General features: G+C 37.5%; 1 protein-coding gene across 2 annotated transcripts in view; it reads right to left on the bottom strand.

Annotated features, from left to right (window-relative positions):
* ACER3 (alkaline ceramidase 3) overlaps nt 1-12,088 on the bottom strand; it is a 193,276-nt gene that overhangs the window by 32,724 nt on the left and 148,464 nt on the right. For both annotated transcript variants that reach the window (XR_014231781.1, XM_082343393.1), the window contains exon 7: nt 9,465-9,523. Coding sequence is in view for 1 of the 2 variants with exons in the window: in XM_082343393.1 (XP_082199519.1) it covers nt 9,465-9,523 (59 nt within the window). In the remaining variant the exon portion in view is untranslated. The remainder of the gene's footprint in view (nt 1-9,464; nt 9,524-12,088) is intronic.

Raw genomic sequence — 12,088 nt, 5'->3', positions numbered from 1 at the left:
CTGGTCTCTCTCCACCCTGCCTGCCGCAAGCCAGTTGCTGCACTCTCCTCTGAACCTCTGACGCTCCCTTTCTGTCCTGGCTGATCTTCCAGCCAGAGATGGGGGTTCCCAGGGTGAGAGAAACTCTCCTGTTTCACAGCACTCTCCGAGGGTATAGGTCGAATCCCAATTCCTTTTTTTTTCTCTTTCATCCTGCCCAGTTACATGGTGATGTTTCTTGCAGCTCTGGTTGTATGAAATGTTTTGCCAGTGTTCAGTAGTTATTCTGTGAGAACTCTTCCACATGTAGGTGTATTTTTTATGTATCTGTGGGAGGAGGTGAGCTCCATGTCCTTCTATTCTGCCATCCTGATCTCTCTGGTACTGTTATTAATATGCTGTGTTCCTATATAATAGCAATAAATGTGTGGACACCAAAATTTAAAAATACAATACCATTTACAACTGCTTAAAAAAAAATCAAAGCTTTAGTTCACTTCCTTCTCAGTACCAAGTCAGTGATTTTCCTAGCAGAAGTCTCCAGAGATTGGTTCAAGATGGTGGAGTAGAAGGACATGCTCTCACTCCCTCTTGAGAGAACACCAAAATCACAACTAACTGCTGAACAATCATCAACAGGAAGACACTGGAACTCACCAAAAAAGATACCCCACATCCAAAGACAAAGGAGAAGCCACAATGAGACAGTAGGAGGGGCGCAATCACAATAAAATCAAATCCCATAACTACTGGGTGGGTGACTCACAAACTGAAGAACGCTTATACCACAGAAGTCCACCCACTGGAGTGAAGGTTCTGGGCCCCACGTCAGGCTTCCGAACCTGGGGGTCCAGCAATGGGAGGAGGAATTCCTAGAGAATCAGACTTTGAAGGCTAGCGAGATTTGATTGCAGGACTTTGACAGGACTGGGGGAAACAGAGACTCCACTCTTGGAGGGCACACACAAAGTAGTGTGCGCATTGGGACCCAGGGGAAGGAGCAGTGACCCAATAGAGACTGAACCAGACTTACCTGCTAGTGTTGGAGGGTCTCCTGGAGAGGCGGGGGGTGGCTCTGTCTCACCGTGAGGACAAGGACACTGGCAGCAGAAGTTCTGGGAAGTACTCCTTGGCATGAGCCCTCCCAGAGTCCGGATTTAGCCCCACCAAAGAGCCTGGGTAGGTTCCAGTGTTGGGTCGCCTCAGGCCAAACGACCAACAGGGAGGGAACCCAGCCCCACCCATCAGCAGACGAGCGGATTAAAGTTTTACTGCGCTCTGCCCACCAGAGCAACAGCCAGCTCTACCCACCACCAGTCCCTCCCATCACAAAACTTGCACAAGCCTCTTAGATAGGCTCATCCACCAGAGGGCAGACAGCAGAAGCAAGAAGAATTACAATCCTGCAGACTGTGGAACAAAAACCACATTCACAGAAAGTTACACAAGATGGAAAGGCAGAAGGCTATGTACCAGATGAAGGAACAAGATAAAACCCCAGAAAACAACTAAATGAGGTGGAGATAGGCAACCTTCCAGAAAAAGAATTCAGAATGATGATAGTGAAGATGATCCAGGACCTCGGAAAAAGGATGGAGGTAAAGATTGAGAAGATGCAAGAAATGTTTAACAAAGACCTAGAAGAATTAAAGAGCAAACAAACAGAGATGAACAATACAATAACTGAAATGAAAAATACACTAGAAGGAATTGATAGCAGAATAACTGAGGCAGAAGAACAGATAAGTAATATGGAAGACAGAATGGTGGAATTCACTGCTGCAGAACAGAATAAAGAAAAAAGAATGGAAAGAAATGAAGACAGAGGCCTAAGAGACATCTGGGACAACAGTAAACGCAACAACATTTGCATTATAGGGGTTGGAGAAGGCGAAGAGAGAGAAAAAGGACCCGAGAAAATATATGAAGAGATTATAGTTGAAAACTTCCCTAACATGGGAAAGGAAATAGCCACCCAAGTCCGGGAAGCGCAGAGAGTCCCATACAGGATAAACCCAAGGAGAAACACACCGAGACACACGGTAATCAAATTGGCAAAAATGAAACACAAAGAAAAATTATTGAAAGCAGCAAGGGAAAAACGACAAATAACATACAAGGGAACTCCCATAAGGTTAACAGCTGATTTCTCAGCAGAAACTTTACAAGCCAGAAGGGAGTGGCATGATATACTTAACGTGATGAAAGGGAAGAACCTACAACCAAGATTACTCTACCCGGCAAGGATCTCATTCAGATTCGATGGAGAAATCAAAAGCTTTACAGACAAGCAAAAGCTAAGAGAATTCAGCACCACAAAACCAGCTCTACAACAAATGCTAAAGGAACTTCTCTAAGTGGGAAACACAAGAGAAGAAAAGGACCTATAAAAACAAACCCAAAACAATTAAGAAAATGGTCATAGGAACATACATATCAATAATTACCTTAAACGTGAATGGATTAAATGCTCCAACCAAAAGACAAAGGCTTGCTGAATGGATATAAAAATGACCCATATATATGCTGTCTACAAGAGACCCACTTCAGACCTAGGGACACACAGAGACTGAAAGTGAGGGGATGGAAAAAGATATTCCATGCCAATGGAAATCAAAAGAAAGGTGGAGTAGCAATACTCGTATCAGATAAAATAGACTTTAAAATAAAGAATGTTACAAGAGACAAGGAAGGACACTACATAATGATCAAGGGATCAATCCAAGAAGAAGATATAACAATTATAAATATATATGCACCCAACATAGAAGCACCTCAATACATAAGGCAACTGCTAACAGCTATAAAAGAGGAAATCGACAGTAACACAATAATAGTGGGGGACTTTAACACCTCACTTAGACCAATGGACAGATCATCCAAACAGAAAATTAATAAGGAAACACAAGCTTTAAATGACACAACACACGAATGGACAGATCATCCAAACAGAAAGTTAATAAGGAAACACAAGCATTAAATGACACAACAGACCAGATAGATTTAATTGATATTTATGAGACATTCCAACCGAAAACAGCAAATTACATTTTCTTCTCAAGTGCGCACAGAACATTCTCCAGGATACATAACATCTTGGGTCACAAATCAAACCTCAGTAAATTTAAGAAAATTGAAATCATATCCAGCGTATTTTCTGATCACAACGCTATGAGATTAGAAATCAATTACAGGGAAAAAAACGTATAAAACCCAAACACATGGAGGCTAAACAATACGTTACTAAATAACCAAGAGATCACTGAAGAAATCAAAGAGGAAATCAAAAAAAACCTAGAGACAAATGACAATGAAAACACGACGATCCAAAACCTATGGGATGTGGCAAAAGCAGTTCTAAGAGGGAAGTTTATAACTATACAAGCCTACCTCAAGAAACAAGAAAAATCTCAAATAAACAATCTAACCTTACACCTAAAGGAACTAGAGAAAGAAGAACAAACAAACCCCAAAGTTAGCAGAAGGAAAGAAATCATAAACATCAGAGTAGAAATAAATGAAATAGTAAAAAAGAAAACAATAACAAAGGTCAATAAAACGAAAAGCTGGTCCTTTGAGAAGATAAACAAAATTGATAAACCATTAGCCAGACTCATCAAGAAAAAGAGGGAGAGGACTCAAATCAATAAAATTAAAAATGAAAAAGGAGAAGTTACAACAGACACCACAGAAGTACAAAGCATCCTAAGAGACTAATACAAGGAACTCTATGCCAATAAAATGGACAACCTGGAAGAAATGGACAAACTCTTAGAAAGGTATAAGCTTCCAAGACTGAACCAGGAAGAAATAGAAAATATGAACAGACCAATCGCAAGTAATGAAATTAAAACTGTGATTAAAAATCTTCCAACAAACAAAAGTCCAGGACTAGATGGCTTCACAGGTGAATTCTATCAAACATTTAGAGAAGAGGTAACAACCATCCTTCTCAAACTCTTCCAAAAAATTGCAGAGGAAGGAACACTCCCAAACTCATTCTATGAGGCCACCATCACCCTGATACCAAAACCAGACAAAGAGACTACAAAAAAAGAAAATTACAGACCAATTTCACTGATGAATATAGATGCAAAAATCCTCAACAAAATACTAGCAAACAGAATCCAACAACACATTAAAAAGATCATACACCACGATCAAGTGGGATTTATCCCAGGGATGCAAGGATTCTTCAATATACGCAAATCAATCAATGTGATATACCATATTAACAAATTGAAGAAGAAAAACCATATGATCATCTCAATAGATGCAGAAAAAGCTTTTGACAAAATTCAACACCCATTTATGATAAAAACGCTCCAGAAACTGGGCATAGTGGGAACCTACCTCAACATAATAAAGGCCATATACGACAAACCCACAGCAAACTTCATTCTCAATGGTGAAAAACTAAAGGCATTTCCTCTAAGATCAGGAACAAGACAAGGTTGCCCATTCTCGCCACTATTATTCAACATTGTTTTGGAAGTCCTAACCACGGCAATCAGAGAAGAAAAAGAAATAAAAGGAATACAAACTGGAAAAGAAGAAGTAAAACTGTCACTGTTTGCAGATGACATGATACTATATATAGAGAATCCTAAAGATGCCACCAGAAAACTACTAGAGCTAATCAATGAATCTGGTAAAGTTGCAGGATACAACATTAATGCACAGAAATCTCTTGCATTCCTATAGACTAATGAAGAATCTGAAGGAGAAAGTAAGGAAACACTCCCATTTACCATTGCAACAAAAAGAATAAAATACCTAGGAATAAACCTACCTAGGGAGACAAAAACCTGTATGCAGAAAACTATAAGACACTGATGAAAGAAATTAAAGATGATACCAACAGATGGAGAGATATACCATGTTCTTGGATTGGAAGAATCAATATTGTGAAAATGACTATGCTACCCAAAGCAATCTACAGATTCAATGCAATCCCTATCAAATTACCAATGGCATTTTTTACAGAACTAGAACAAAAAATCTTAAAATTTGTATGGAGACACAAAAGACCCCAAATAGCCAAAGCACTCTTGAGGGAAAAAAGTGGAGCTGGAGGAATCAGACTCCCTGACTTCAGACTATACTACAAAGCTACAGTCATCAAGACAATATGGTACTGACAGAAAAACAGAAATACAGATCAATGGAACAGGATAGAAAGCCCAGAGATAAACCCACGCACCTATGTTCAACTAATCTATGACAAAGGAGGCAAGGATATACAATGGAGAAAAGATAGTCTCTTCAATAAGTGGTGCTGGGAAAACTGGACAGCTACATGTAAAAGAATGAAATTAGAACACTCCCTAACACCATACACAAAAATAAACTCAAAATGGATTCGAGACCTAAATGTAAGACCAGACACTATAAAACTCTTAGAGGAAAACATAGGAAGAACACTCTTTGACATAAATCACAGCAAGACCTTTTTTGATCCACCTCCTAGAGTAATGGAAATTAAAGCAAAAATAAACAAATGGAACCTAATGCAACTTAAAAGCTTTTGCACAGCAAAGGAAACCATAAACAAGACGAAAAGACAATCCTCAAAACGTGAGAAAATATTTGCAAACGTATCAACGGACAAAGGATTAATCTCCAAAATATATAAACAGCTCATGCAGCTCAAAATTAAAAAAACAAATAACCCAATCCAAAAATGGGCAGAAGACCTGAATAGACATTTCTCCAAAGAGGACATACAGATGGCCAAGAAGCACCTGAAAAGCTGCTCAACATCACTAATTATTAGAGAAATGCAAATCAAAACTACAATGAGGTATCACCTCACACCAGATAGAATGGGCATCATCAGAAAATCTACACACAACAAATGCTGGAGAGGGTGTGGAGAAAAGGGAACCCTCTTGCACTGTTGGTGGGGATGTAAATTGATACAGCCACTATGGAGAACAGTATGGAGGTTCCTTAAAAAACTAAAAATAGAATTACCATATGACCCAGCAATCCCACTACTGGGCATATACCCAGAGAAAACCATAATTTAAAAAGAGACATGCACCCCAATGTTCACTGCAGCACTATTTACAATAGCCAGGTCATGGAAGCAACCTAAATGCCCGTCGACAGATGAATGGATAAAGAAGATGTGGTACATATATACAATGGAATATTACTCAGTCATAAAAAGGAACGAAATTGGGTCATTTGTAGAGACGTGGATGGATCTAGAGACTGTTATACAGAGTGAAGTAAGTCAGAAAGAGAAAAACAAACATCATATATTAATGCATATATGTGGAATCTAGAAAAATGGTACAGATGAACCGGTTTGCAGGGCAGAAATTGAAACACAGATGTAGAGAACAAACGTATGGACACCAAGGGGGGAAAGCGGCGGGGGGTGGGGGTGGTGGTGGGATGAATTGGGAGATTGGGATTGACATGTATACACTGATGTGTATAAAATGGATGACTAATAAGAACCTGCTGTATAAAAAAATGAAATAAAATTCAAAAATTAAAAAAAAACACCAAAACTCCAAAATGCTAATGGAAGAAATCAAAGATGATCTAAATAAATGGAGAGACACACAAGACACACAGTGTTCATAGACTGGAAGACTGAACATAGTAAAGATGTCAATTTTTCACAAATTGATATGCAGGTTTAATGCAATTCCTATCAAAATGCCAATAAGATTTTAAATATAGACATTATTTTTCTAAAATTTATACGTAAAGGCAAAGGAACCCAAATAGAAAAAACAGTTTTGAAAAAGAAGTGAGAAGAATCAATCTATATGATTTGAAGAGTTATTTTATAGGTAGCGTAATGAATTATCAGAGAGTAGGACTGGTAGAAGAACAGACACCTAAATCAATGCAACAGAATAAAAAAACTCAAAAATACATCCACACAAATATACCCAAGTAATTTCTGAGAAAGGTGCAAAAGCAATTCAGTGAAGAAACAGCCTTTTCAACCAGTGGTCCTGGAGTAGTTGGACCTCTGTAGGTTAAAAAATGGACCTCAACCTACTCCATACCCCTTACATAAAAATTAACTCAAAATAAATCATAAACTTAAATGTAAAACTATACAAAACTTTTGGTAAAAAACGGGAAAACCTAGGGTTAGGCATTGAGTCCTTAGCCTGCATGCCCAAGCATGATACGTAAAAGGAAAATTGATAAACTGATTTCATCAAAATTAAAAACTTTTGCTCTGTGAAAGGCCCTGTGAACAGCATGAAAGACAAGGTACAGACTGTGAGAAAATATTTGTGAGCCACATATTTGATGAAGGATCAGTATCCAGAATATGAAAAGAATGCTCAAAAGTCAAATAAAAAAAAAGAGAAACAATCCCATTAGAAAATGGGCAAAGACATGAACAGACGTTTCACCAAAGAGGATACATAGATGGTAAATAAGCACATGAAAATATGTTCAACATCATTAGCCACTAGGGAAAGAAGAATTAAAACCACAATGAGATATCAGTACACATCTGTAAGAATGACTAAAATAAAAAATAGTGACAACACCAAATGTTGGCAAGGATGCAGAGAAACTGGGTCACACGTACACTGCTGGTGGGAATGTAAAATGGTAGAGCCACTCTGGAAAACAGTTTGGAAGTTGGGTTTCCCTGGTGGTGCAGTGGTTGAGAATCCTCCTGCCAATGCAGGGGACACGGGTTCGAGCCCTGGTCTGGGAAGATCCCACATGCCGCGGAGCAACTAAGCCCGTGCGCCACAACTACTGAGCCTGTGCTCTAGAGCCCATGCTCCACAAGAGATGCCACCGCAATGAGAAGCCCGCATACCGCAATGAAGAGTAGCCCCCGCTCACCACAACTAGAGAAAGCCCACATGCAGCAACGAAGACCCAACGCAGCCAAAAATAAATTAATTAAAAAAAAAACAGTCTGAAAGTTTTAAAAAGAATGAAACATATGATTATCATACAACCTAGCAATTCCACTCTGGGCATTTATTCCAGAGAAATGAAAATTTATATTCACATAAAAACCTGTAAACAAATATTCATAGCAGCTTTATTTGTAATAGTAAAAAACTAGAAATAAAAAACTGGAAATCCAGATGTTATTCAACAGGTGAATGATTAAACTGTGGTACATCCATATCATGGAATACTATTCACAATAGAAAGGGTGAACTATTGATACACTCAACAACTTGTATTAATCTCCAGTGAATTATGCTGAGTGCAAAAGGCCAATCCCAATGGTTATATATACTGTGTGATTCCATTTATATAACACTCTGAAAATGAAAAATTGGAGAAATGAAGGGCAGATTAGTAGTTGCTAGGGGTTAAGCATAGGGGGTAAGGGAACGGGGTAGGAGGGAATTGGGTGTGGCTACAGAAAGACCACACAGGGATCCTTGTGGTGATAGAATTGTTCTGTATCTTGACTCTGTCAGTGTCAAATCACGGTTATGATATTGTACTACAGTTTTGGAAGACATTATCACTAGAGGAAACTAGTAAAGGGTACAGACAATCTCTATTATTTCTTACAAATGCATGTGCTTCTACAATTATCTCAAAACAAAAAGTTTAATTAAAAAAGAAAAAAACAGGGCTTCCCTGGTGGGGCAGTGGTTGAGAGTCTGCCTGCCAATGCAGGGGATACGGGTTCGAGCCCTGGTCTGGGAAGATCCCACATGCCGTGGAGCAACTGGGCCCGTGGGCCACAATTACTGAGCCTGCGCGTCTGGAGCCTGTGCTCCGCAACAAGAGAGGCCGCGATAATGAGAGGCCCGCGCACCGCGATGAAGAGTGGCCCCCACTTCCCGCAACTAGAGAAAGCCCTCACACAGAAACAAGGACCCAACACAGCCATAAATAAATTAAATTAAAAAAAAAAAAAACTAAAATAAAAGGACATAAACTTTAAAAAAAAAAAAAAAGAAAGAAAAAAACAGGAACAAACCCATAAATCATACTATTTACTTACTGAGCATCTGTTATATGGCCAGGCCCTATGTCAGGTACTCACATGAAATACTTATTTTATTTTTCATGAACTCTATAAATATTATGCCTATTTCCTAAATGATCTTTCTGGAATACTGTTTCTCTGTGACACTAATAGTCTTCCTTGAGAGGTGTTCTGCAAAAAGGGTTCCTTAGTTAAGTAGTTTGAGAAACACAAAAACAATTATTTTCTTTTCTACTGTAGGATTTTTCAAGGCCTTTAATAAACTCATGTACATTATGAATATTCAAAAGGAGGCCATCACACATAGCTTTCCTCAAATTTCTTCAATTTCACAACTACTGGTTTCACGTGATGCCTATTAACAACTTACTTAAAGAATTAGTATTTCTTGCAATATACCATAATAAATGTTGGGTTATAAGTTTTCTATCAATAGCCTTTCTGGAGTTGGGTTTTATGTGTTATTTCAGTTTAGGCTACAGATTTACCACCTAAGTATACTCTTTTGATGATCCAAACTACTTACCATGTAACAATATAAATAGATCGAACTACTAATGTGAAGACCAACATTCCATACATGACCTGAAGAAGAAAGGGAAAATGAAGTTAGTAAAATCATGATTCTTTAGCAAAGGAAGTATATTTTGCCTACAAAAATAGCCCTCCCAGTTAAATGTAAACATTTATTATCTTTCATTACATTTTAAAGAACAGATGTATAATTATATAATGAAGAGTTATACTAACCTTTGAGGAAACAGCCTGCTTGTGAATAATCAATATCAGAAGTCTCATGTCAATTTTAATTCTGAATGGTTACGTGAAATTTTAAATATCTGCTGAAACCTGAACAAATGCTGTATTTTTGCCTCATATTCCCTAGAGATCCTTTCCTTCTTGTTAGCTTCACTTTCAGCAAATGATTCTACTTCCCATCTTATAAATCTGAACTCTTTTAAACTCTCCTCCTAAGTGTTTCTGCATTCATATGCACCCTCTCCCTGCATTCTTTCTCCCATTCCTAGTTTCTAAAGAAAGAGGTGCCCATTTCTTCTTGACTGAGGTTAATCGACTCCCTTGTGTTCTTTATTCTATATGCTCCCACATCTTCCCAGACTTGGCTACAACAACTAACCTCTTTCTCTTCTATATTGAGCACTGGATAGGTACTACTACCTGGAAACCTGAACCTAGTGGGAAAATTTAACTTTTAAAAGTGTGAAATATTAAATACAAGAAAACTGCATAGAGTATAAATGTATAACTTAAATATTTATAAAGCCAATAGCTGGGAAAGTACCATTTAGGTCAAGACACATGTTATCTCTTACCAGTCCAACCCTCTCCCCTACTCCTTAGAGGAAACCACTCTCCTGACTTTTATAATAAACACATTTTCTTGCTTTTATTTACGTGTTTACTAACTTAAACTGGCATCCTAAATATGAACTCCTAAATAAGTTTTTAAAATTTTAATTTTAATTTACAATAGAATAATGTTACATACATTTGTTTTTGTTTTATCTTTTAGGATTCAATTATGTTGTATACGTAGCCATAGTTCATTCATTTTTGATATCACATAAATAACTACCACAATTTATTTACCAATTCTTGGGTTGATGGACATTTTGAGGTTATTTCCAGTTTTCACTGCTATGAACATTTTTACGCATATATTCTAGTACACACATACAAAAGTGTCTCCAGGGTATGTACCTAGGAATGTAACTGCTGGGTCAGAGGGTATATTATTATCAAAATTACTAAAAATGTCAAACTGTTTTCCAAAGTGGTTATACCAACCTTTACTCCAACCAACGTGTATTCTGAGTGTTTCTTTTATGTCACATACTCAAAACATGATATAGTCAAGACTTCTAAAGTTTTGTCAGTCTATGTGGTTTTTAATATGTATTTCTCCGATTACAGGTTGAACACTGTATGTTATGTTCACTGGCCATTTGATATCTGCTATTGTTCAAACCTATTTTTTTATTTGGTTGTCTGTCATTTTCTTACTTACTTGTTCCTGTTTTAACTTTAAAAAACTTTTAAAATTAAAATATAACACACAAAGTGCTCAAAACATAAACACTGTTTGAGGATTATCACAAAACAAATATCTTTGCAATTTTTGACTTCCTAGGTCAAAAAACTGAACTTTGGCAGAATACCAAAAATCAACCTCATACCCCTCTCTCAAGTTCTATACACTTCTCTTCCCTGAGGTTTACCACTATGCTGACTTCTCACATTAGAGTTCAGTTTTGCCTGTTTTGAACCTCAATATACATGGAACTCCGTTTTATATACTTGTGTCAAGCTTCTTTTACTCAGTATTGTGTTTGTGAGCCTCATTCAACTTGTTATATGAGCTGTGGTATATCAGTGTTCATTGCTATCTAATATTCCATTATTTGAATATGTATATTTTATATATCCATTCTACTGCTGATGGACATTGGGGTCTAAGTTTTAGCTATTTATAATAATCCTGCTATACACATATATAACATAGGAAGAACACTCTTTGATATAAATCACAGCAAGATCCTTTTTGACCCACCTCCTAGAGTAATGGAAATAAAAACAAAAATAAACAAATGGGACCTAATGAAACTTAAAAACTTTTGCATGGCAAAGGAAACCATAAACAAGATGAAAAGACAACCCTCAGAATGGGAGAAAATATTTGCAAACAAAGCAACTGACAAAGGATTAATCCCCAAAATATACAAGCAGCTCATGAAGCTTAATATCAAAAAAACAAACAACCTAATCCCTAATCCAAAAATGAGCAGAAGATCTAAACAGACGTTTCTCCAAAGAAGATACACAGATTGAAAGAATGCTTAACATCACTAATCATTAGAGAAATGCAAATAAAAACCACAATGAGGTGTCACCTCACACGGGTCAGAATGGCCATCATCAAGAAATCTACAAACAATAAATGCTGGAGAGGGTGTGGAGAAAAGGGAACCCTCTTGCACCATTGATGGGAATGTAAATTGATACAGCCACTATGGAGAACAGTATGGAGGTTCCTTAAAAAACTAAAAACAGAACTACCATATGACCCAGCAATCCCACTACTGGGCAATATACCCTGAGAAAACCATAATTCAAAAAGAGTCATGTACC

Source organism: Balaenoptera borealis, assembly GCF_965194805.1.
Source record: "Balaenoptera borealis genome assembly, chromosome: 11".
In the NCBI taxonomy this organism is placed as follows: Eukaryota; Metazoa; Chordata; class Mammalia; order Artiodactyla; family Balaenopteridae; genus Balaenoptera; species Balaenoptera borealis.
The sequence above is the reverse complement of the archived record's forward strand: the minus strand, read 5'-3'. Positions and strand labels throughout refer to the sequence as shown.